The sequence below is a fragment of the Phodopus roborovskii genome, unplaced genomic scaffold, assembly GCF_943737965.1.
Source record: "Phodopus roborovskii unplaced genomic scaffold, PHOROB, whole genome shotgun sequence".
NCBI classification, from domain to species: domain Eukaryota; kingdom Metazoa; phylum Chordata; class Mammalia; order Rodentia; family Cricetidae; genus Phodopus; species Phodopus roborovskii.
This window is the reverse complement of record NW_026126116.1, coordinates 88885-116530: the sequence shown is the minus strand read 5'-3', so window position 1 is coordinate 116530 and position 27646 is coordinate 88885. Positions and strand designations below refer to the sequence as shown.

Here is a 27646-nt window from a genome sequence, read left to right as displayed (position 1 = left end):
TTGATAGGGTTGTAAAAACCCTTTTCATGTTACTGTGTAAAGTTAAAAGTTAATAAAAAGATGGAAAGGCACAGAACATAAGCAACATTTAGAGAAAAGGGACAGGAAACCACACAATAATATGCAATATACAACACACACTAACTTAATAAACTATTTAGCAAAGAAATCCAGTAATTAAATAATAAAAAGACAAGCTTGGCATGTGGTTTAGCTATAAAGACCTTCCTCTGGGGCATACTGGAGACTTCAGGTTCAGTTCCTAAGTCTAGAAAGAAAAATAGGACAATGTCAAAGAACCCTGATTTAAAATAGCAACATATGGGGAAAGGGACACTCACACATATGTTGTTCAATTTAAATTAGTACAATTTTTCAGAAAATATTTATCAATACCCAATAAATTTAAAAAAACCTCAGATATTCTTTAACTCCACTTCTAGGAACCTATCCTTTTAACAGTAATACTCAAATACAATCAATACTCACACATCTTACTTATATTTGGCACTGTTTATAATACTGACAATGCTTAAAATAATAAACTTCTCAACTATATGGGAATGATTATAGAAGTTGTCATATTTTTAAACCATGGAATATTATATTTATAGATATACCACAGAGGTGCCTGAAATACATTATGTGGAAATATCACATAATTAATTTTATATTTTCAAATATGTACACTAAACTCTTAAGTTTTCAATTTTGATAGAAATGTTGAAAGCATACAAAGATTAAAGATGCATTCTATTACATTCCAAATTTTATTATTTACAATTTTAAACACACAGCAAATAGGAAGTCCTGATTTTACTCATTTCCTACATTTTACTACCATGCTTTTAATATCTCAGAACTCTCAATTTTAACAAAATATACTTTAAAATACAAATACAAATATACAATTTGAATTTATCAGCACTTGGACATACATTGCTTTTTATAATAAAATATCACATTTATATCTACTTTATATGGCTATCTTAAGAACAGAAATCAAATATGCCTTTGTTTGATTAATACATATGTAATATATAATTATTAGCCCCCTTTAAATTCTGAGTCAATTGTCCTTTTATAACTTAAATTCTAAAAGTATAAATGAACATTTATACCATAGTTACTGTGCTTTTATGTCTTAGTTAGCTAAGTAATCATTGGCTAAATATGTTTATCATCTTCTTTTATCATTTTTAGTGGATTTGCCTATAAATTCATATTTTTGAACCAGTTATTTTTTAATGTTCAAATTTGTTACTCTTGCTTGTCATGGTAAGATGCCTCATGACTTAGCTTTGTGATAACAATAGAAAAGGAAAAAGGAAAAAGGGCAAAGTGGCTCCTCTGGTAGTGCTTGCTTTCACACAGGAAATCCTCATAGATCCTCAGGTATAGTCAAGGACACCTGTAATCATTATAGCATTTGGGAAACAAAAGCAGGAGGAGAATTTTGGGGCTAGACTGGGATATATGAGACTCTGCCTCCAAAAATAAAAAAAAAATCTAAAACCAGTAAATATAGAAAATTAGTGTTTTTAATTTTTTCTGTGTTTTTGCTCCTACCTATTTCTTATGTGTTTAGCCTATAGTGTTATCATCCACCTTAATATTATGTGTTAACACATAAAGATTTTATAAGAGCACTTATTGATGACAAACTGCCATTTTCTGGCTAACTTCCTACTTCTGATACAGGAGGTTTCCTGTATCAAGAAAAATGATCATTTGAAGCCTTTCGACAACCATCACATCTTCTAAAAGTAATACTTGCGTGACTTTTACATTCAATGACATGAACAGGGTGTTTTAGTTAATAATGTAAATTATCACATCACTGAACATCTACTTTGAACAAATGTTAAATGTTAAAACATGGCGTTTATGTAAAATGTTAAATGTTAAAGCATGGCGTTTATGTAAAATCCAAATCTTTACATGCTTCAACCTATAGATTTTTTTCATGCTTCAACCTATATTTTTTTACAAGTAAAATGGGACTGCAAGTAAGATTAATTAAAACCAAATATACATACATATATTTTAAACACAGAAGTACTGAAAACCAAGTCCTCAATCGTTTTGCCAAACTAAATTTAAGCCATAGACAGGTATTTCAAGAATAGCACTTTGCAATCAAAACAAAAGGAGCAGGTTGCATGAAGTTAAGACTCTTTACCCTTCCTGGCTTATAATAAACAATACAAAACGTTTCCTGCTGGGGGCGTTGGCGGCGCATGCCTTTAATCCTAGCACTGGGGAGGCAGAGGCAGGAGGATCCCTTCAGGTTCGGGGCCAGCATTGATCTACAGAGAGAGTTCCAGGACAGGCTCCAAAGCTACAGAGAAACCCTGTCTCGGAGAGAGGGGGAAAAAAAACTGCCCCCCCACAAAAATTCTTTTCCTGCTAGCATGAGCTTTCAAACACTTAACCGTTTTGTTGTTGCTCTTTGTTGAGACACGGTGTCTCTCTAGGTTTGAGACTACTCTGGAATTCCCCCTCAGTTCTCTTGCGTCTGCCTCACCAAGTGCTGTGTCACCACACGAGGCTCTGAACATTATTTAAAACCCGCACCCGTTCCCGCCAATTACTTACTGTTAAAACTGAATTCCTCAGGTTGCTTGTTGGACTTCCAGATATCTCCGTAGGGATCTTCGTTGTTCCACAGAGCCAGGTAGTGGCTCCGGCCGCCCATCAGAGGCCTCTCGGGCTTTTCATCGTGCGCTCTATTTCTGAATGGAGTTTCTACAGAAACGAAATCTAGGGACTCCCCACAGTGGACCTTATCTAGGCACAGGATTCCCTGACCCAATCTTTTCTCGTTGTAAAGGCACGAGACTTTGTAAATTCTCAATTCTATGCCAACTTTAAGAATATTCTGGTAAACCAGAAAGTTTAAACTGGGGTCTAAGTAGCACTTCTCCTGGTACACCCCGTCTGAAATTGTCACATCATAGCAGTAAAGGGGAGGCTTGGGCACTGTGTCCCGTGGCTCATCCTCTAACAGGTATCTTTGGACGGCCAGTACAGACACAGGCGCCACTTCTGACAGGGTGACACACTGTTTAGGGGAGTCGGTTATTTGTTCAAAAACCTTTTGGATCCAGGAGTTGTGCCTTTGGCCAGAAGCCCTTCGAATCACGCCTCCTGGGACCCCTGACTGATCTCTTTCGGGGTGCCGCCAGTACAGGCTAGCGTGGGAGGAGGGTCCCGCCTCAGGCTGACCCGACTCACCAGACATTGTGAGGTACCCTGGCACTCTTCCCCTCTGAAAAGCTTATTTACCCTTCCAAAAGCCCGGAGAAAAGCCGCTCACCAGAGCGGAGCTCCGCGGAGAGCTGCGAAGCACATCCGCACTGCACCGCTGTTGGAGCCAACTGACTGACTGGCTTGGCCCCGCCCAGGAGGGAGGCGCAAAAGATGCGCATGCGCACCAGCTTTCCCGCCTAGGCTGCGCGCCTTTAGTTTGAAACCTTTGTGACAGTGTTTCTAGGGAGAGCACGAGAAAAGTACGAGGCATACATTTGGTCTTTGGGTTCCCCCAGCCCAGAGTTCCATCTGTATGGAGAGGAGGGAGTAGACTGGGGAGGAGAGAAGCCTGGTTGTCAAGGTTTCCAAAGAACAGCAGCTTCCATGGGGGGGGGGGGGGGAGGAACAGGCAATGCTGCTGGCTCCCGTGAAACGGGAGGTGAAAAATTGGACGTAGCAAAAGAGAGGCTCTAGTAGTCCTAAAGCAGGGATTTGGGGGCGGCAAAGGAACGAATTTTAGTGTTATCAGGTCCGTGTGTTTACTAACGTAGTGCTTTGTAGTTGAAAAATAGTTTCTTACATTTAAACACATTAAATTAATAAATAGACAACGACGGACGTGATAATTCTGGTGTCCCATAGTATAATCAAAATCAGATAATGTATGTACAGCCTTCGAGGGGTCACTAGCACAAAAGTCTTCGGTTAAAAAAATTAAATTTAATTAAAAAATAATAGCTGCTATTTTTGTAAGGAAAAGGGGCCACACACCCTGAGCAAAGCCAAAGAAACACACTTTGGCCTTGCAACCAGAGCCAAAGAAATTCACGCTGGTCCTGAAACCAGTGTCAACGAAGCAGACTTTGTCCCAAGAACAGACCTAGTGAAAGAAATATACCCTGGCCCTAAAATTAGAGCCAAAAGGCTAAAAAAGGTCTGTGAAAGAAACACACTTTGTCCCCGACCACACTCAGCATAAAAAACAACCAATCAGTGACTACAAAGTCAACCAATCAGTGAGCACGAAACTGTCCAATCACTGAGCAGGAAACCAGCCAATCGCTGAGCTTGTTCAAGCTCGGGGATTCAAATCTGACCAATCGCCACTCAGAGAAATCTCTGTGCTTTCCACCCTGGAGGAGGCAGCCCCTCCTGGATTCTTCTCTGCCAATAAATCTCTTGAATGCGGTTTGGGACAGTTGGGGTGGGATAAGACCATCTAAACCCAGAATAGAACAGAACAGAGAAGGAACAACTGTCGCTAGAAACCTTCCCCTAGCGGAGCAGAGTTGTTAAACTCCCGGAGCCCTGAGCCGAACTGTAACAATTTTGCCGGGAAACCCTCTGTTGCCTGAGCAGAGCTGTTACACTGGTAAAACCTTTCACGGAGCAGGGCTGTAAGCTGCTAAGCTTACAGTGACTTTATAGTATTCCTTGAATCCTGACTGCCAGGATCCCTTTCTATCTGAGCTTCGATGAATATATATAAATATAAATATATTTATATTTATAATATAAATTTATAATATAAATATATTTATATATAAATAATAAATTTATATTTATTATTTAAATAATAATATAAATAATATAAATAATAAAATAAAATAATATAAATATAATATAATATATAATATAAATATAAATATATATATATAGTCAGTCTTAGCTGTAGGGAAAAATGACTAGCCAAAGAAACCCACCTTGAGCAGAGCCAAAGAAACACACTTTGGCCCTGCAACCAGAGTCAAAGAAATACACCCTGACCGTGAATCCAGTGCCAGAGAAACACACTTTGTCCTAAGAATCAGAGCCAGTGAAAGAAATACACCCTGGTCCTAAAATTAGAGCCAAAAGGCTAAAAAGGAGCCGTGTGTGTGTGTGTGGGGGGGGGGGGGGAACGCACTTTTGCCACGAAACCAGGGCCAAATCTGCCCCTAAATGTGTGCAGAAAACTAACCAATCCCTGAGCAGGAGATCTACTCATTCTGAATTCAGGGATTGAAATCTGATCAATCTTCACCCTGGAAATCTCCCTGGAAAAACTCTGGCCGATATAAATCCTGCACCTGTGTAGCTTGTGGCTGTCAGGTTGCCTGGATGTCCTTTGACACTGTGGCAGAGGAAAGCCACTCTCCTACATTCTTCCTCTCAATAAATCTCTTGGATGTGGTTTGGGTGAGACCTTGCTTTGCAGGAATGGAGCACAGGAGAGAAATAACAAGCAGAGCTGAACTAGCCAAGCAAGCAGAGCATGGATGTAACACTTTCGCCAGGGAAACCTTTCCCTGGGGACCAGTACCGCTGGGGAAGCCCTCCCCTGTGGAAGCAGAGCTGTTATATTGAGAAGCCCTTCTCTAGAGCTGGGGAAGCCTTTCCCTGAAGCAGGGCTGTAAGCTGCTAAGCTTACTGTAACCTGTGGAATTCCTTGGCTCCTAAGTGCCAGAATACCTTTCCACCTGAGCTGTAACACTCAGTATTCTGTGACTCCCGAGTGCCAGAATCCATCCCATCTGATCTGTTGTAATGCTTACAATTGTTATTAGTATTAGCGTAATTATCTGTAGTAGCTCCCTGAGTGCAGGGTGAGTGAATTAATAAGTGCAAATGAAAATTTAAAAATGTAGAACTGTCTTGCTAAAGATCTGACTTCAGATTAGACTTCTAAAAATGCATTTTCAAATATACCTCGTGCAACATAGTAAAAAGATGCATTTTAAAAAAAACTCTTTCTTAGATACAAAGCATATTTAAAAGATATTGTAAACTGAATATACTGAGCAAAATAGTCAGCATTAAGCATAAAATATTACATCTGCTATCATGCACAAAATGTATTAATTTTTTACAGACCATTTCCCCTTTTTATTTAAAACAATCTTATCTTACCTACCAATCTCAGGTCCCTCTCCCTCCCATTCTCCCATACCTCCCACTAACCCCCATCACACCATGTCCACTCCTCAGGGAGGGTGAGGCCTCCCATGGGGGATCATCAATATCTGTCATTTGGGGCAGAACCTGGGCCCTACCCCATGTATCTAGGCTGAGAGAGCATCCCTCCATAGAGAATGGGCTCCCAAAGTCCATGCACTAGGAATAAATACAGGTTCTACTGCCAGAGGCCCCATAGACTTTTCTGGCCTCCCAACATGTTTGGGGGCCTGCTTCTGTCTTATGCTGGTTCCTCAGATGTCAGACTGGGGTCCCTGAACTCCCACTTGGTTAGTCCAGCTGTTTCTGTGGGTTCCTCAGCATGGTAAAGATCACTTCTTAAAGGTGGTTATGACATGCTTTTTTTATTAATTATCTTTTGAATGCTATCATTCTTTATTTATTATTTATAAAATTCTACTCCTACCCAGGCAATATTGTAGGCCACTAGATATGACTGCAGTCACTCTTTTATTCAAGCACCCCATCCTCCCCATTACTTGGGCTGAACAACTCTATGTTAGTCAAATTTTGATTAAGAGAAATTCTGTTTTTTTTTAATTTAGCTCTTGTATTTAGGTTTTTTAAAGATTAATGTTTTTTCTTATTTTACATATCGATCCCAGTTCCCTCTCCCTCCCATCCCATTAACCCCCACTCCACAGGGAGGGTGATGCTTTCCAGGAGGGCTCAACAAAATCTGTCAAGTCATTTGGAGTAGGGACTAGGTCCTCCCTCCTGCCTCTAGGTTAAGGGAGTATCCTTCCATGGGGAATGTGCTCCCAAAGTCCTTTTGTGCACCAGGGATACATCCTGGTTCCACTGTCAGAGATTCCTTAGACTGCCCAGGCCTTCCAACTGAGACCCATGTTCAGGGGGTCTGAGTCAGTCTAATGCTGGTTTCCCAGCTATCAGTCTGGGGGCCCATTAGCTCCTCCTTGTTCAGGTCAGCTATCTCTGTGGGTCTCTGCAGCCTGGTCTATTCCTCCCTCTCTGCATCTGGATTCCAGTTCGGCTCAGTGTTTAGCTGTGGGTGCCTGCTTCTGTTTCAATCTGCTACTAGATTTGGGCTCTATGATGATGGATAAGTTAGTCGTCAATCTCATTAACAGGGAGGGCATTTATGGTAGCCTTTCCATTGTTGCTCAAATTGTTAGTTGGGGTCAGTCTTGAAATTCCCAGGTAAATAGATGGAACTTGAGGAAACCATCCTGAATGAGGTAACTCAGTCACAAAAGGAGGAACATTGTATGTACTCACTCATATATGGATTTTAGACATAGAGCAAAGGCTCACGAGCCTAAAATTCACACTGCCAGAGAAACTAGATACAAGGAGGAACCTCACAGAAGGGGAAAGGGACAAGATCTCCAGAGCTCTGGTTCTGGGCCTGTGTACTAGCTGTGTTGGTCACCCTGCCATCTTTCCCTCATGTTCACTCCTTGGGCAAGTTGCCATGGCTAACTCACCCAATGCAGCCGATAGCAAGGAGCAGGGCTAGTTCTCCTGATCTCAAGCCTTCATGTCTGGCTCACCCACACCCACACCACCAGCCAGCTCTGTTTTGCCCGGGTGAGTTACAGGGCCCACTCTCTCAAGTGCTGCTGTTGGTGAGAGGCTCTCCCACTCTCATGCTTTCAAGACCACCTGTCCTGCCTGCTGCAGGTGGCAAGCAGGGTGGCGTCTTTCCCTCACCATTGCCACATGTGGTGTACAAGGGGATGATGGGATCTGATCTCCTGCTCTCATCCCCTCAGGGCTGGCTCAACTGAACTCCAGTAATGGGGGATGTCCTTCAGTATATATGTTTCTCTCATTGATTGATGAATAAAACACTGTTAACACCCCAGCCAACAGGGTCAGCTTTAGTGTGCTGCCCAGACAAGGTGCCTGCTCTCCTGCCTGCTGCAGGTGGCAAGAGATGAGGGGTGGAGGCCATCTTTCTCTCACCTAATGCCACCACATAACAGACAAGGAGGGGTGGCGGGTCAATTCTCCTGCTGTCACACCCTCATGGCCTGGTCACCTGTTTCCCTCCCACCCCACTCCCTACTCCACAGGGAGGGTGATGCCTTCCAGGAGGGATCATCAAAATCTGTCAAGTCATTTGGAGTAGGGACGAGGCCCTCCCTCCTGCCTCTAGGTTAAGGGAGTATCCCTCCATGGGGAATTTGCTCCCAAAGTCCTTTTGTGCACCAGGGATACATCCTGGTTCCACTGTCAGAGATTCCTTAGACTGCCCAGGCCTTCCAACTGAGACCCATGTTCAGGGGGTCTGAGTCAGTCCAATGCTTGGGGCCTGTTAGCTCCTCCTTTTTAAGGTCAGCTGTCTCTGTGGATTTCTGTAGCCTGGCCTTGTCCTCCCAATCTGCATCTGGATTCCAGTTTGGCTCAGTGTTTAGCTGTGGGTGTCTGCTTCTGTTTCCATCAGCTACTAGATGAGGGATCCATGCTTGAATCAAATAAATGAGACTGACTGTTTTTGTTTGTTTGTTTATTTTAATGCTACTCACTGGTACTGTTTTTTCTCTGAAAGGTAAAGGCACAACATAAAACAAGAAGGTTCTAGCATTATAGGAAACCATTAGATCACCAATTAATTTAGTTTTCTTCTAACTGAATCATGAAGCATTAATGAGTTATAAATCCAATTACCTGGTCATAACCTGGACATAAAGTCAAGACAAAAATTATAGCGAATATTTCATATCATAAGAATAACTTCAAAAAAGTGTTGTCTTCTTTGAGCAAGAGAGAAGGTTAAATGGATAAGAGCACTGACTGATCTTCCAGATGACCTGGGTTCAATTGCCAGGACAAACATGGTGGCTCACAATCATCTGTAGCTCTAGGTCCTGGAGAGCCAATAGTCTTATTTGGCCTATGAGTGCATGAGTGCATGTGATGCACAGATATATGCAGGAAAACACCCACACACATCAAATACAAATAAATATTTAAAAGTTTGGTTTCAGCTTTTTGGCATGTACACTATAAAGTGAATTTCTTATTACAGGTTGTAGACAGAGATTTTTATAATATTTGATTGTATTTCAATCTCTTTTGGTTACAAATGAATAAATTGGGCACAGAAAAACCTATTAATGTGAACAAAATCATATAGTGATAAGTGGCAGAGCACCAAAACCTGAACCCAAGCTTCTAGAGTAACAAGCCATATAAAGATTTCCATGCCACTTAGATAGACCTCAGATTATCCCTGCTGCCCAGAAGCTTTTGCTTTTGCTTTGTTTTATTTTTCATTATGAATTTTTATTTTATTAAAAATTCTTGTTTCTATTTCGGAGACAACTTGTGTATGCTTCTTATGCAGTCCAGATTGATCTGGATACGTTATATATACCAGGCTGGAACTCCTTGTCCTCCTGCTAGGAGTAAGTGAGCACCCTGCATCTGCTTTCTTTCCTTTTCTTTTTGTAAACTAGCTGTTTAGATTGTTTAGATTATAATAAAATTACATCATTTCCCCTCCCTTTCCTCCCTGCACACTCTCACGTATTACCCCCTTGCTCTCTTTCAAATTCCTGGGCTCTTTTTTTTTCTGTAATTGATGCTACATAAATATATTTCTATATATTTCTAAATAAAAATATAATTTGTCCAGTATGTATAATGGTATTTGTATGCGTATTTCTGGAATTGGCCACTTGGTACAGGAACCAGTTGGTGTGCTCTGCCCTGGGTAAGAATACTTTGCCCAATGTCAGCTTTCCTTAGCTGCCTTGCTCACTCTCCCATCTATTTAATATGTGTATTGGTGTCATCCTTGTTTAGTTCATGTTGACACAGTCATGTTGGTGTGGCTTTATAAGTGTAGCTTCTGGCATGCCTGGGAAACACAGTCTCACAGCAAATCCCCATTACTTTGGTTCATTCTGCTCCATCTTTTGCAATGATCCCTGAGTCTTAAGACAGGAGTTGTGTTGTAGATGTATCAGTTGGAATTGGGCTTCATGACTCTGAATTTTGATTGGTTGTTGTTTTCTGTAATACTTTTCATCTTTTGCAAAGAGAAGTTTCCTTGATAAAGGGTGAGGATGAGATAATGCTGGTTTGCTAAAGTGGTGGTTCTCCAAGATCCATAACTTCACTAGCCTGAGTTTCCAGGACCAGGCATGATTTCCCTTCTGTTTAGTGGGCCTTAAGTTCAATTACAGAGCTGTCAGTTACTGCTAGATTATTCATGCCACTACTGCATCTTTAGGGACATTGTGCCATGCTGGTCATAGTTGTGGGTCATAGACACCATAGCTAGGTAGGAAATATTGGTTGCATCTTTCCCTTTGGAAGCTTGAATGGTCTGTTCTGATAATATGAAAGTTAGTCACCATAGAGGTAAGATATAGCTCAGATACTCTGGGTTTTGTTTTCAGAATACATAGTGACTTCAGAAACAGGGAATTATCTTCAACCTCTGGGAGGCAACCAAGGACAACAGCAACAGTCTATAATGTTTTAGGATTCTATTGGGCAACATTTACCTCAACACAAAAGGAGGCTTCTCATGCCTGGTGTTGACTTTTTTTTGTTAGATATTGTATGGCTCTTGATGGGAACACTGTCTTCTCAAATGGAAAATTTTAATTTAAATTATGTGTGTATGTTGATATACTTATGTTTATCAGGTGTTTTTAGATAGTTAATAGTTTTATTTCTTATGACTTTTTTCAGACACCCTTACTATTATTTTATCTTTCTCCTTCCTTCTGCATTTATTTGAATATCTTTATTTTGATCTATACTATATTTGCTTAATTGTTTTACATTCATTTCTTTGGATAGGCAAATTAACACAATTGGCCACTGTAGGTATTCTTATAGGTTTGTCAAATCTGTAAGATTTTGAAAGTGTGGGTAGAGTTGTGGAGGAAAATTAAAAGAAATGGTGCTAAAAATATGTGGAGAGTTCAGATGCTGTCTCAGATAGGGGCTACATAGCATTCCGAATAGCACTAGAGTGACAAGTGAGAGCCTGAAGGTAACTTCCTGGAAACCAGAGCAATACAACTTCCGGCTCAGTTTTGCCTTTTCCCAAGATCTTTCCCTTTCATCACTGCCCTTTGATGCTTTAATTAGCTAAATTGCTTCCATATGTGTGGATAGATTTGTAAGGCGCATAATACTCCTTATTTCATTGGAGTCAAGGATGTTCCTACCAGATTATATCCTATTGGATATGGAACATGATTTGATTTATTTATAGAAAGTGCATGAACATGAAATTGTTAGGACAGATTCATCATTTTTATAATACTGACTGTTTTTGCAGGTTAAAGATCTTCACCAACCCCACATCTGACAAAGGGCTGATCTCCAAAATACACAAATAACTCAAGAAACTAATCACCAAAACACCAAATAAACCTATTAAAAAGTGGGGTACAGAACTGAAGAGAGAATTCTCAATAGAGGAATTTATTCTCATATCCTTGTTTATATTAGGCATATATTATACATACCATAATTTATGGATGTTGTTCCTCCTTCCATTATGTCCATTCAAATTTGACTTTTAGTTTTCATAAAAATGTTTTATGTGTGTACACACACACATACACACACGCACACACACACACAGCAAAATCTGGTAAAAAAAAAAAAACTGGTTCTAACTGCATAGAGTGGTGAACTAACTCCACTCATTCTTCTGTTTAGGAACTGTATTTGATCTTACTCAGAAGAAGATAACAGCATCAGAGACACTATAGTTGTTGTCATTCCCCCCCACCCAATCATCAGGAATAGGGACAGATGGCTAAAATCAAGGAAACAAACAATAGCAACAGATGCATAGATTTTGAATCTGGGATTATCTGATATTGCCTTTAAAATATTATGGTTAATAATACACTCAATGAAAAACAAATGGAAAATATCCTTGGTCATATGGAAATTCTAAAATATAATCACATAGTATTAACCCACACACCTACAAACACCTGATTTTTGACAAAACAGCTAAAAGTATACAATGGAAGGAGGACAGCATCTTCAACAATTGGTGCTGGCACAACTGGACGATGGTGTGTAGAAGACTGCAGATAGACCCCATGTCTATCGCCATGCACAAAACTTAAGTCCAAATGGATCAAAGACCTCAGCATAAATACAGCCACACTGAACCTCTTAGAAGAGAAAGTGGGAGGTACCCTTGAAAAAATTGGTACAGGAGACCACTTACTGAACATAACACTAGTAGTACAGACACTGAGATCAACAATTAATAAATGGGACCTTCTCAAACTGAGAAGCTTCTGTAAGGCAAAGGACACAGTTCACAAGACCAAACAGAAGCCCATAGAATGGTTAAAGATCTTGACTAACCCTACATCTGACAGAGGGCTGAACTCCAAAATACACAAAGAACTCAAGAAACTAGTCACCAAAACACCAAATGAACCTATTAAAAAGTGGAGTACAGAACAGAAGAGAGAATTCTCAATAGAGAAATAGAAAATGGCTGAAAGACACTTAAGAAAGTACTAAAAATCCTTAGTCATCATGGAAATGCAAATCAAAACAAGTCCCAGATACCATTTTACTCCTGTCAGAATGGTTAAAATTAGAAACAAAAATGACAGCTTATGCTGGAGGGACTGTGGAGAAAGGGAACACTCCTCCATTGCTGGTGGGAGTGCAAACTTGTACAGCCATTTTGGAAATCAGTATGGCAGTCTTTGGAAATCAGTCTTAAGAGACTGGTCCTGTGGGTATCAGTCTACCACAGGACCCGGCAATTCTCCTCTTAGACATATACCCAAATGATCCACATCCATGCAATAAAGACATCTGTTCAACTATGTTCATAGCAGCATTATTTGTAATACCCAGAACCTGGAAGTAACCTAGATGCCCCTCAACTGAAGAATAGATAAAGAAGGTGTATACACAAGGGAATACTACTCAGCAGGAAAAAAAATGGAATCTTGAAATTCCCAGGCAAATGGTTGGAACTTGAAGAAACCATCCTGAGTGAGGTAACCCAGTCACAAAAAGATGAACATGGTATGTATTCACTCATATATGGATTTTAGACAAAGTGCAAAGGATCACCAGCCTATAATTCATACTGCCAGAGAAACTAGGATGCAAGGAGAAATCTAAGAGATTCATACAAGGTCCCTCACAGAAGGGGAAAGGCACAAGATCTCCTGAGCATATTGGGAGTGGGTGATGGTGCAGTGAGTAGAGAGAGAGTTAGGAGAAAGAGAATGGGAAGAGAGGAGAACATGTGGGACTAGGTAAATCGAGTCTGGGGATGAATAAATGAGAGAAAAAGGAGAGATACCATAATTGAGGGAGCCATTAGAGATTTGAAGAGAAAACTGACTCTAGAGAAATGTCCAGAGACCTACAAGGATGACCCCCACTAACAACCTGAGCAATAGTGGAAAGGCTACCTTAAATGCCTTTCCCTGATAATGAGATTGATAACTAACTTATATGTCATCAAAGAGCCCTCATCTAGTAGCTGATGGAAACAGAAGCAGACACCCACAGCTAAACACTGAGCTGAACTCCTGAAATCCAGTTGCAGAGAGGGAGGAGTTATAAGAAAATGGGGTCACGACCAGGCTACAGAAACCCACAGAGACAATTGACCTGAACAAGAGTAGCTAATGGGTCCCCAGACTGATAGCTGGAGATCCAGCATGGGACTAACTCAGACAGACTGAATGTGGGTCTCAGCTGGAAGGACTGAGCAGTCTACGGGACCTCAAACGGTGGAACCAGGATGTATCCCTGGTGCACAAAAGGACTTTGGAAGCACATTCCCCATGAAGGAATATTCCCTTAGCCTAGAGGCAGGAGGGAGGGCCTAGTCCCTACTCCAAATGACTTGACACATTTTGTTGAGCCCTCCTGGAAAGCATCACCCTCCCTGTGGAGTGGGGGTGAATGGGATGGGAGGGCGTAGGGGGGCATGGGAGGGAGGGAGAGGGAACTGGGATCGATATGTAAAATAAGAAAAAATAATATTGGCTCCCTCTTTTATGTCCTCTCTCTCTCTCTCTCTCTCTCTCTCTCTCTCTCTCTCTCTCTCTCTCTCTCTCCTATCTTCAATTCCTAACCAGGCTCAATCTTCCTGCTCGCACATGTTTTCCTTTCCTCCCCCTCGTTTTCTCCTACTTCTCTCTCCATTCGCTGCCCCCCCACTTCCCCTGAGCTCTGGGGGACTTGTCCCTTCCCAGTTCTGTGAGGGACTTTATATGAATCTCTTAGAATACACCTTGTATCCTAGTTCCTCTGATGGTGTGAATTATAGGCTGGTGATCCTTTGATCTAGGTCTAAAATCCATATATGAGTGAGTACATATTGTGTTCCTCTTTTTGTGACTGGGTTACCTCATTCAGGATACTTTCTTCAAGTGCCATCCACTTGCCTGTGAATTTCAAGATACCATTATTTTTTTTCTGCAGAGTAGTATTCCATTGTGTAGTTGTGCCACATCTTCATTATCCATTCTTCAATTGAGGGGCATCTAGGTTGCTTCCAGGTTCTTGCTATTACAAATAGTGCTGCTATGAACATAGTTGAACAGATGTCTTTGTTGCATGGATGTGGATCATTTGGGTATATGTCTAAGAGGGGGATTGCAGGGTCCTGTGGTAAACTAATTCCCATTTTCCTGAGGAACCGCCATACTGATTTCCAAAATGGCTGTATGAGTTTGCACTCCCACCAGCAGTGTAGGAGTGTTCCCCTTTCTCCACATCCTCTCCAGCATGAGTCTTCATTGGTGTTTCTAATTTTAGCCATTCTGGCATTAGTAAGATGGTATGTCAAAGTTGTTTTGATTTGCATTTCCCTGATAGCTAAGGATGTAAAGCACTTTCTTAAGTGTCTTTCAGCCTTTTTGATTTCCTCTATTGAGAATTCTTTCTTCAGTTCTGTACCCCATTTTTTAATAGGGTTATTTGGTGTTTTGTTGACTAGATTTTGAGTTCTTTGTATATTTTGGAGACCAGCCCTTTGTCGGATATAGGATTTATGAAACAAGAGGGAGCCAATATTGGTTTCAAGATAAAATTTAACACAAAGAAAGGTCTAGAGAACTGCAAGACTGCTGCCAACTAACAATTTGAGCATCCGTGGAAAGGCTACCATAAATGCTCTTCCTGGATAGTGAGATCTACAACTATCTTATCCATGGAGCCCTCATTTAGTACCTGTTGGAAACAGAAGCAATCACCCATAACTAAACACTGAGTCGAAGTAGAACCCAGATTCAGGTGGAGAGGACACGACCATGCTGCAGAAACACATAGAGACAGCTTACCTGAACAAGGAGGAGGTAACGAGCCTCCAGACTGATAGCTGGGAAGCCAGCATGGGACTGACTCAGGCCCCCCTGAATATGGGTCTCAGCCAGAAGGACTGAGCAGTCTAAGGGACCTCAGACAGTGGAGCCAGGATGTATCCCTGGTGCACAAAAGGACCTTGCGAACACATCCCCCATGGAGGGATAACTGCCTTAACCTAGAGACAGGAGAGAAGCCCTAGTCCCTACTTCCCATGACCTGTCAGATATACATGACCCCAACTGGATGGCATTCCCCTACATATGGAATTGTGGTGGGGGGATGGGAAGGGAGTGTGGTTAGGGGGCATGTGAGAGGGATGAGTGGGTAAAAGTGAGGGAGAGAGGAAGGAAGGGAGGGAGGGAGGGAGGGGAGGGAAAGGGAACTGGGATTGACATGTAAAATAATAAATTAAATAAAAAATTATTTGACTCCAAAATTTAAGTTCAAGGACAAGTTACTGTGGAAAAGGATTTCTATTTTTGTTTCCACAGAAAATGAAAAGCTGTGGATTCCTTCCAGACTAATGTGGTTTGATCAAGCCAGACCGCCTGAAACAGAGTACCAGGTGATTCTACATTCAAAACAGCTGGACCAAGCAGCCTTACAGACTATAGCCAGGATTTCTGAATCTTCCTCAAATCCCCCATGACAGCGTCCCTTACCAGCAGGAAGTAGTTTGGAAAGAACAATGCCCAAATTCCCAAATATTGTCTATAAATGTGCATGGATCTCCCTTGGAAGGGGAAATAGAGTAGATTTTGTAGGTGACTGGGGGATGGGTGGGAATGGGAACAGGAAGGATCAGGTTGAAGGTGAGAGGACTGGAGGGAGGGAGAGACTGCAGGGATAGACAATTGGAATTGGAGGATATTTAGGGGAGATGTGGAAACCCAGTGCAGTGGAAACTTCTTGGAATCTATGAGGGTGACTCTAGTGATGACTCTTCATAATGGAGGATTCAATGTCTAAACTGGCCACCTTCTATAACCAGGCAAGGCTTCCAGTGGTGGGACTGGGACACCAACCCAGCCACAAAACCTACCTACAACCTATTTTGCCTGTAAGATATGCTGGGGCCATGATGGCTCAGAGCTTGTGGGGGTGGTCAACCAACAACTGGTCTAACCTGAGGCCCACACCAGGAGAAGAAATCCATGGCCAACATTGCCAGGATGGCCAGAAACCAGAGCCTGGAAGCCCAGAGAATAGAAAGAAAAAAAATCCATAAAATGACTCCTAATGATATTTTGCTGTACTAGAGCAGTGCCATGCCCAATCATCATCAGAGAGGCAGCCTCCCAGCAGTTGATGGGAACAGATACAGAGACCCACAGCCAAACACCAGGCAGAAAGAGAGTTCATATTAAAGATGCCCATTGGGTACCTCCCCTTGGAGCTTAGGGAATTCTGCAGAAAAGGGGAAAGGAAGAATTGTAGGAGTTAGTTGGGTCAAGGAAACCAGGAGAACATGGCCCACAGAATCAATTAAGCAGGGATGACAGGGGCTCACCAAGACTGAAGTGGCAATCACAGAGCCTGCATGGATCTGCACTATGTCCTATGAGACTATGTTATAGTTGTGTAGCTGGGTGTTTATGGGAACACCAGCAGTGTAAGTGGGAGTTGTCTCTGACTCCTTTGTCTGCTTTCCACTGGGTTGCCTCACCAAGCTCTGATATGCGATCTTATGCCTTTTCTGTTTGCATCTTGTTATGTTGTTCTCAGGTGGTGTCTCGGGGAGGGGGGCTGTTCTTTTCTGGAGGGAAATGGAAGCGGAATGGATCTAGGGAAGAGGGCAGGTGTTGGCGAGGGACTGCAGAGAGTGGCTGGAGAGGATACTGCTGTTGGGTCATATTGCATGAGAGAAGAATAAATAGATAAATGAAATACAGAGAAGAAATGAGTATGGGTATGATACTAAACATGACATCTATATTACCCCATCAAAGATCAGGAGCATTATGGAAGAGGGAGCAAAAAAATATACAGGCAGAAGATGAAATGCTACCAAGGGATGTCTTATTGGCATCACATCTCTACTGTATTCATGAACTCACAGCAGCTCTAGTCCCCTGCAAAAGATGTACCCAAGACTGAACCATCAATATCCTGTCATGAGACCTCTCTCACCTCTCCCAGGAGCTGTCCAACCGTTAATGGCTGTTAGAGTTGGAGAGCCCATTTTCTTCATGGTATAGAATTTTTTAAATGGTTCATACCCCAGAAAATAACGACCCCTACCCAAGCAATCCTAATTGAAATCAGTGGGTCACCAAAAAATGAAAAGGCGCTGAAGTAGGAATAAGATATATTTGTGTGGGTTTTAATAAGAGAAAGAGTAAGTGAGGATGACAGGGTTGGCGGGGGTGAAAATGAATGAAATTCAACAGTGATCCATTGCATTTATATGTTATGGGGAATGAATATGCCCAACTATATTATATAGAAATATAACAATGTCACAAGAAGACATAATATTTTTAAAAATTAACATATGCTAGTGAAAATATAGAAATAAAAACAAAACCAAGATTTAATTTTCTTGGGATGCTACAAGTAGGCCCTCTTCCAAGAAACGTTTCCCTCTCTACATGTATTTTACTTCAGATATTTTTATCTTCTACTTGGTAGCCAGAGATATCCAACTCTCTTTTTCTTTCTTTTCCTGTATTAATAAGAGAGTCATATATTTTATTGATATTCCTTTTTAGCATTAGAATGCTTGCTGGGGCATTCGCTACAATGGAAACATTGTGGGAGGGTCCCTGCAGGGTTTACAGCAGGCAGGGGAAAATGATCAGGGTAAGAATGAAACCTGAATTAGCCCAATTTCTTAACCAGGGTGGGCTAGGAGTTCTACAGTCTAACCCAGACCATTTTACTTTAGCCATAATTGAACACAGCACAATTTTGAAAAAAGTATTCAGATAAAAATTAGCTCAGTCCCGTTTGCTCAACAATTTTAAGGCAAGTTTACGCTGAGAGTCTTTAAAAAGTACATCTGGCTTCTTTAACAGAATGAGCACTGTTGACTCAGAGATAGTGCCCTAGATTTAGGGTCTAAGGAGAATGACTGAAATAAACATAATGCCCATGGGAGTCAGGATTTGGTCTGGTCCTAAGATAATACAGATGTCACTTAGGCAGTTGTATAAATGACATCTCTCACAAATATGAGTTTTATGGCCTAAGGGGTTATGCCTCAAGGTTTTAAGAGGAAAGGGTCTTGGATAAGTAAGACATAAATTCTGGAAGATATGGGGTGAGGCCTGTTTCAACAGGCAGCAAAGAATTACTGGGTAGTAAACTACATTTTCCCTTAATGTTCTGGGAAAACAGCTAAACACCTCATTCCATTGAAGAGATAAGCTGTGTGTTTAATTTTCCTGGATTCTCCAGTATTTAAATGTGTGTATAGACCTTTTTTGCCCTCAATAGTATGTAACATTGTATGTTCACATAATAGGTGTATGTTTTACTAAGTTGTGCTATGTTTTTAAGCTACTATTTTCTTCAGCGAACAAATTAATTACATTCATATTCATAACTAGAAAGAATATTTGTGGAGCATTGAGTTAGTTGCATACAGGTACACATAACATACAACAACTTTTGGGCACAGTGTGGACTGACTAAAGCAAATTAGGCTTTCTGGGTTTGAGTGAGGGAGGAAAGGTGTATTTATGAAATTTTAGTTTTCATAAGATCATAATATTTCATCCCATTGCTTCTAGCAAGTGTATGCTAATTTCTTAATTCTGGATTAATGTGTCATTACATATCTGAAAACTGTACAAAGTGAAAATTGTTTAGTGAAAGGGGGAGTGTCTATTGAAGGATGTGCTTTATATCAATATCACCAATATTTTGCACTTACAAAATATCTTATTACCCTTAAAGAAAAAAAAAAGCCAGTGAAATTAGCATATACATAACTTATTAGATGTTTCATGAAAAATTTTAATTTACAATACTTACCTATTTCTTTTAGAGGGAAAATAATTTAATAATATAAGTTAGTATAGCTGTTGATTTTAAAACCTTGACAGATGAAAGTTGGGCAAGATTACTTAACAGAAGATGAAATTGGTGTCAACCAAATAAAAGACTTACATTAAAAGTTATTTTTGAGTGGTTCTTGCTCTGTATTTCTTTTTCAAATTTTTATTTTGGAGTAGCCCCTAAGTATAAAAATTGACCATTGTCCCACAAAATATATGATATTTCAGAAAAATGAAATAGCCCTCGAGTCAGTAATTTTCTTCTTATCATTACATTGCTATCATCATAGTCTACATTTGAATTTACTGTGGGGAGTAAAACGGTGTCAATATGTTCCCAGTCCTTTAAGACTGGTAAATGGATTACAACTGTCATAATACCTGTGTTACAAAAGGTAATATATTGATGTCCCTGAGATTGTCTGCAGCGCTTTTTACTGGTTCTCATCACAGTTTAGTGGATGACAATGTCTTTCTGTATCATGCATCATACAAAATGATTAACTGAATGATTCCTGCATTTCAGGAACTGTATTAAGCCTTGCAGGAGTATACTGTAATTTAAAATCAATAATTATTCCATTAATCAGTCATCAAAACTTACATATTAGACCCAAGCTTAGAATTTAAGCAACTCATCAGGCAATAAGCAACCAAGCTAGGGCTTGGATTTAATGTTTGTGATTCTACTCTGTACCTATAAATGGTATTATTCCACAGTTACTGAGATTTCTTTATAAAAGTTCAACAGTATTTGGTTCTCTTCCATTTTATGGACACCAGCAAGTTATAATTCCTACATTTTGTGATTACATAGGGTCATGTAAGTGGTTCTGACTAAAGTTTAGTGAAGAGACAAGAAAAGTTTTGGGTTTACATTTTTTTTTCATTTTATAGAGGTCTTATTGTGCAGCCCAAGAGCCTGGATCTCACCTTGAAGTCTGGGCTGACCCAGAACTCTTGATGTTCTTGCTTTAGCCTCTAAAATGCTGTGATTGCAGGTATGTGTGCCATCATGCCCCCACACTGAAACATTTAGTTGTTAACATGAAACTTTCTTGACACCCCTTTCTTAGTTGAGGCAACTGAGGAGGTTTCATGTTGGGATGTGGTAGTTGTTAAGTGTGAAGAATCCAAACCCTGGAGGTAATTTTCTAAATCCTTAGTAATGTATGTGAATTACAAATGTGGTTTGAGGATGTATCCCTAGTGCACAAATGGACTTAGGGAGCCCATTCCCCATGAAGGGATACTCCCTTAGCCTAGAGTTACTGGGGAGGGCCTAGGCCCTACCCCCAAATGATGTTAGACTTTGATGATTCCTCATTGAAGTCCTCACCCTCTCTGGGGAGTAGATGGGGAATGTGATGGGGGTGATCTGTGGGAGGCATTGGAGGATGGAAGGGAGAGGGAACTGTGATCCATATGTAAAATAAAAAAATATTAAATAAAAAACATAGTTTGTGTGTGTGTGTGCATGTGCATGTTCAATAACTGTTATAGGACTCTTTGCTAACAAGCTGATTAATTTTTAAGGTGCTGAAATTAGAGCTTCACCATAGCAAAAAGCTAAATTGTGACGTGAGCTCCATAATTTTGTGATAGGGCTCTGAAATTTCAAATTTTGTTAAAATGGTTGACTGTTATTGTAGGGCTCTGCATGGACTCCTGAGGCACCTTAAGCAAGCCTAAAGCTGTTGGCTGGAACATCTTGCCCCAGAGTTGTTATCAGTACTCTGCCTGATTTGCTAATCACATCTGCTGGGGAGGAACTAAACCCCAGAACTTGCATGCTTGATTCTTGACTGTTTTCCACTGTGCTGTGAGTCGGTCTATGAGCTTGCTCCTTCCCCTCAATAAACACCATTCAGCATTTCAGTATTCCTGTTGCATGAATGATCTTGCTTTTTATTTAAATCTCTAGGCCTTTGCCCAATTAGTGGAACAGATTGTAGCATGGGTGCTACACGTTATAGACTAGAAACATATGTTTAATTAAAGAATATGTAACTATAACTATAGTGGACATTGTGGGAGAAATGTTCATATGAACTCCTGCAGGGGAAGTACCCAATAATAGTGATAGTATTATTTATTTCTGCTGTGTTTGATTGTCAAAATCGTACAAGAAAGAGGTGACCTTGGTAAGAATTAGTGAGTTTGCAAACATAAATAAGGGGACTAGAAAGTACAAATATTCCTGGCCTAAGTTTGTTTGTTTGTTTGGGTTTTTTGTTTTGTCTTGTTTTTTTTGTTTGTTTGTTTTTCTTTTGGAAAATACTGATTTCTGTTCTCAACTATGATTCATAAGGTTTCATGAGTTTTAAGGAACAATTAAACTCACTTAAATCAGTCGACACTTGGGTGTCAAGTTTATTACTTCAGACCTGTAAGGAGTATGGTTTTTCTGCCTGCCTCCACTGGTCTTGTCCCACCACCGCGCCAGCCCCAATTAACACACTGAGACTCTGTATTTGATATAATTCTTTTGGCCAGTTGTTTCTTATCGGCTAGCTCTGTCTCAATTATTAACCCATTTCTATGTATTTCCACGTGGTCTTACCAGCGAGAGGCGGCTGGTGGTTCTGCCTTCTCCAGACTCTCCATATTTTCCTCCTTCCTACTTCCTTTTTCCTCCTTGTCTCCTAGTCCTGCCTATTTTGCTTTCCTACTGGCCAACAGTGCTTTATTCATTAAACCAGTATGAGAAACATATACAGAATGACATCTCCCATCATCTCTTTTCTGTCTAAAATAAAATGAAGGTTTTAACCTTAACATAGCAAAATATATCACACAACAGTTATAAAATAAGAATCACAGTTAACAATATTTAGTCCATTAACATTTAGCAAGATTAAAAGAAACTATTCTATCATCTATCCTATATTTGTGAGTCTAAAGTCCTATATGTAATTTATCTTTAAGACTAACTAAGGAAAACTATAACCATAACTATCTGTCTTCAACTCCTTCAAAGACCACAGAAGGATAGTATATAAACTCTAGAAATGACAGAGACATCTTGCCTTGTCAGTTACCTGAAGTTCTTCTGTAATCTTCCATCTTCAGCCCATAGGCCATAGTGTGTCTAGTAGACTCTTCAGCAAAGTAGGAAACTTTAAACTGTCTTCTTGTATTGGCAGTTTATCAGTCACTTTTCTCTGTGTCCTGCAGACTGTCTGGCAGACTCTTCCATGAAGCAGGAATGCTGTAGCTATGTCCATCTTGAATCAGCAGTCACTTTTCTGTGCTGTCCAGTTTATACAGCATAAAGTCAAACAGTCCAGACAAGAGCAGTATCTTGTCCAAATGGCTAGTTTTGACATACTGGAAGTGAATTCCATAACGAGTTTCTTCGATGTCCATCTTCCTTTTTGATGAAGGTGGTGTTGCCAGGAGCAATTATGTCTCATTGTCAAGAAAAACCCTAAACCATTTTAAATGCCATATTCTGTAGGTCTTTGAAAGGTTTGAAGAATGCCTAACCATCTCAAATACATCTTGAAAACCTAAGTAACTTAATTCTAAATTTTGACTATCATAGGTAACTATCTATAATCTGTACTAAGTTATACATTATATTTAAATGAGCTATATAAACACAATGCCTAAATAAGAGAAGAAATATACATATCAAAAAACTGACCTTAAATTGTATTAATAAATAAAATTCCACTCCAAAACAAAGTATTCATATCAATACCATAATCCCCCTTTTACCTATAAAAAGAATTAGCTGTGATCATTAACCACTTATATCCAACCCCATTTAAATGAAAACAAACATTTATAAACAATATTTGGGAATTTGGGCAACGTTCTTTCCAAACTACTCCCTGCTGATAAAGGGCACTGTCATGGGGGAAACCTAAGAAGATGCAGAAATCCTGGTTGTAGTCTGTGAGGCTGCTTTGAATGTTGACTGTTGGATCACCAGCGACTCTGTTTCAAGGGGCCTGGCTTGATCAAACCACATTAGTCTGGAAGAAATCCACAGCTTTTTATTTTCTGTGGAAACAAAAATAGAAATCCTTTTCCCCAGTAACTTGTCCTTGAACATAAATTTTTGAGTCGAAGCATTTTTAAAATATATAAATTGGATTGATCCAGCACTATTTGTTTTAACAGTTGTTGTTTCCTCAGCAGTCAAAAGATACACAGACAATATAACACCATACAGTAACCAGATGCTCTCTGAGCTTTTCATCTTTACGTGGCTTTATTATTACTCTGTTTCTTTTACTTTTTATTTTTTATTTTTTGAGACAGGGTTTCTCTGTGTAACTCTTATCTGTCCTGGAATTTACTCTGCATACCAGGTTTACTTGGAATCACAGAGATCTGCTTGCCTCTGTCTCCTGAGTGCTGGGATTAAAGGCTTGTGCTACCACACCCAACTGTTCTCTGTCTTTTTAAAACCATTTTATTTTTTTTCCATGTCTACGTATATTTTAAAACACAATGTAAACCTTCAGAGGTTTTTCTTAATATGAGTCTATCTTTAATGTAAATGTTTACATTTTTCTGGCCACGAGTTTTTTATCTGGTAAACAACAACATTGCTGAAATTAAAGTCATATTTCTTCCTGCTGTGGTTTACCAATAATGGAGGCAGGTACTTTTTCCGCCAGCACTGAAAGCCGTGCCCACCGCCTTGCTCTGCGCTGCCATCCAGCAAGCATGCTGCCGGCTTGGAGATGTGGTCACTGCCATTGCCATCTCTCATACACACCAATAAATTGTTAGCAGTGCTTCTTAAAAGCCATGCGGTTTTTTGCGGCTTATGCTGAATCAGGAAACCTCTCTTAAAGGAGCCGCTTAATCTGCTTGTCTCTTGCAAGTCAGAGTCCAACCGAGAAAAATGCTGTTACCAAGAAACCTTGCTTGTCTCTGTTCTTTTGTTTCTAAAACCCTTTTTAAAGCTTTTGTTAAATGTTAAGTGTAAGTTCTTATTAGCCACGTGGGTGCCATTTGTAGGAAGTAAGGTTTATCCACCCGCCACCGCTGGTCTTATCCTATGGCCCGCGCCAGCCCCAATGAACACACTGAGACTCTGTATTTGATATAATTCTGTTAGCCTGTTACTTGTTTCTTATCGGCTAGCTCTGTCTTAATTATTAACCCATTTCTATGTATTTCCACGTGATCTTACCAGCGAGAGGCGGCTGGTGGTTCTGCCTTCTCCAGACTCTCCATCTTTTCCTCCTTCCTACTTCCTCTTTCCTCCTTGTCTCCTAGTCCCGCCTATCTTGCTTTCCTATTGGCCAACAGTGCTTTATTTATTAAACCAGTATGAGAAACATATACAGAATGACATCTCCCATCACAGACCTATCTTGAGGAAACAATAATATGTGTTTAACAGAATCAACACCTTATATAAATATGTATTTAGTTTTAACCCCTATTCTCAGTGTTCCTGTATCATAATTTGAAGCTTTTAATATGCCTGATTTGTGGCAGGGGATACTGCATAATAACATGCTCTCAGATGAAGTTACCTATTTTATGCTGAATGAGGTGTAGTAAAACTGGTTTTGTGATATGTAGAAACTTAGCATTAACAGATCCAATAAATTTATTTATTGAATGGCCTGATAATGACTTAGCTAGGTCACCAAATGGAGGGAGAGACCCTGAAAAGTAGGAATATTGTTCTGTAGGCTGTGGTATGTGAAGTCCTATGTTAATAACTGATTTACAATAATGCATTATTAAAAAGCTAATACATGGAGGCTAGAGAGGTGGTTCAGTGGTTAAGAGCACACACTGCTCTTGTAATGGCCAAAGTTTAGTTCCCATCATCCCTGTCAGGTGGATTACAAATACCTGAACCTCCAGCTCCAGGAGATAGAAGGTTTTCTTTTTACCTCTTTGGGTACACTCCCTACACACATACACACACATATTGTGTGTGTATGTATATATAAATTAAATTTTAAAAGATAGCATGTATGTAGTCCTTAATAATCCCCTTTCCATAGTTCTATACTCATTCTGTTAAGTCTTGGTATCTCCCTCCTAATTATTCATATATATTTGTAAAATGCAAAAAGCACAGATTTAACTATAGGGCTTCAAGATGGTTCTGCAGGTAAAGGTGCTTTCCATACAAGTCTGGCGACCGAAGTTTGATCCCTGAAACCTACTTAAAGGCAGGAGAGAGCCCAGTCCACAAGGTTGTCCTCTGATCTTCATAAATACACTGTTGCTCCATAACTCTGATGTTCATACACAAACCCATTATGTGCACTCACACACACACACATACACAGTAGTAGTAATAAGATTACACTGGAATGCTGAGGCATCATAGCTGGGTAGGACTTCTGGTTGCCTCCCTCCTCTGGAAGCTGACATGATGCTTTTTGGTACTAGAAACCTATACTAGAAACCTATCTAACTAGTCAGGGCTCCAAAAGTCATACTAAATCAGAATAATTCCTGACAGCAATCTGTAAATATTTAAGGGTATTCCCACAGATAAGCGTAGTCTTCACTGTCTTTATTCTTCAGAATTTGTGTCATTAGATGCCATGTTAAAGTAAGAGTACAATTAAGATAGATTAGCATCTGAGATCTCTTTTAGACCCAACATAGGCTAAGGATATTCTGTAAAGCATGCCACTAGGACTACAAAAGGAATTTGCAATTGTCAATGCACTTTTCTAAATTGATTTATTAAACCATAAAAAAATCTTTTTCTTTAATGTTTATATTGCAGCAAATCGTGGGTGCTTCCTTGAATACAGTTTCATTTAGTTACTGAATTGGTGTTCTGCTTCTAGTTTCCGAGGCAATGATGAAAATATAGTCTCTGAGAATGAGTGTGCACTATCCAGTTGCTATAGATAACTTGCATCAATCATCACATGATAAACTTTTGTTTTCTATGATAACTGAAATATGCTATCCTATTCTGGGAGGTAAAACATTTAAAGTGAATATTTACAGACAAAAAGTGTATGACACTTGCACTGAAATAATGTTATTTAGATATTTACCTTTATCACAATATGTTTGTATATGAAGATGGAGAAGAAAACTGAATACACGATGACAAATATAGGTCCTGATTACTGCTTGTGAACAAGGAAAGTAGCCACTGCAATGGCTGAGTCGCCACTTATTCTATCCTTCTTTCTTGTTTCTGTGTCCTTAGATGACATCTGTAATGTAAGTGCTCTGCAATCTCAGATTCTACAAAGCAAACGTTTGAAAGATTTTTAAAAAAATGTTTTACATATATTAAGGAAATTTGGAGAAGGTAAATTATAAGTCCTTGAATTTTGAAATAAATTGCAAAATACTGACTATAATGGAAATACTAATAGCATTTTCTCCTGGTCTTACATGAATCATTTAAATATTCCCTATATAGCTGAACACCATTTTAAACATTTTTGCTCTAATGGAAAACTTTTAATTTATTATGCCAGTAATTAAAAATCTTAAAATGCCCCCAAACATTACTATACCCATAAACCATAAACTTCAAACATTACTATACCCATAAACCATAAACTTCTAATGTTAGTGGCTTTATTTTATTTGTAATTTTTGTTGAAATGGCAGAATTATTCCTGTTCATTAATTAGGTCTCAAAAGAAAGGCAGAATATTTAAAAGTATGGTCAATACTGAGGACGTGTGCTGAGAAATGCATCATTAGTAGGTTTCATAATTGTGTGAATGTCAGAGTATACACATACAAACCTGGGTCGTCTAGTCTACTACATGACTAGGCTTATAAGACATGTGCACACATTTTGTATAAGCCTGAATGTATTATAGTGTTCAACTAAAACAACAGGAGATTAAATCAAGCACATGAGAAAATATCAGAATCAAGATCAGAGGTAAGCATGAGAATGTATGAGGCAGAGACTGCCATAATATGGTGTACTGTTTTATGTTTTAAATTTTATGTGGTTCATAGAGTGAGTACAGAATAGTGATTAAAAGAGCAGAACAATAAATTCATCAACTAATAACTATAATTTTATCATTGTCAGACTGTACTCATTGCACATAATTATATTAATAATGCATTGTGCTATATAGCATTACAATAGGTATGCTAGCACTAATAGGAGTTTTTCAGCTGTCGTGATCACATGGGACTAGTAT

At 39.7% G+C, this 27646-nt stretch overlaps 1 protein-coding gene across 1 annotated transcript in view; it reads right to left on the bottom strand.

Annotated features, from left to right (window-relative positions):
- Radx (RPA1 related single stranded DNA binding protein, X-linked) overlaps nt 1-3244 on the bottom strand; it is a gene marked incomplete at its 3' end in the record, with an annotated part of 55077 nt that extends 51833 nt beyond the window's left edge. Inside the window, exon 1 of the mRNA XM_051179502.1 lies at nt 2599-3244. Coding sequence (XP_051035459.1) covers nt 2599-3244 — 646 coding nt within the window. The remainder of the gene's footprint in view (nt 1-2598) is intronic.
- Nucleotides 3245-27646: the final 24402 nt, after the last annotated feature.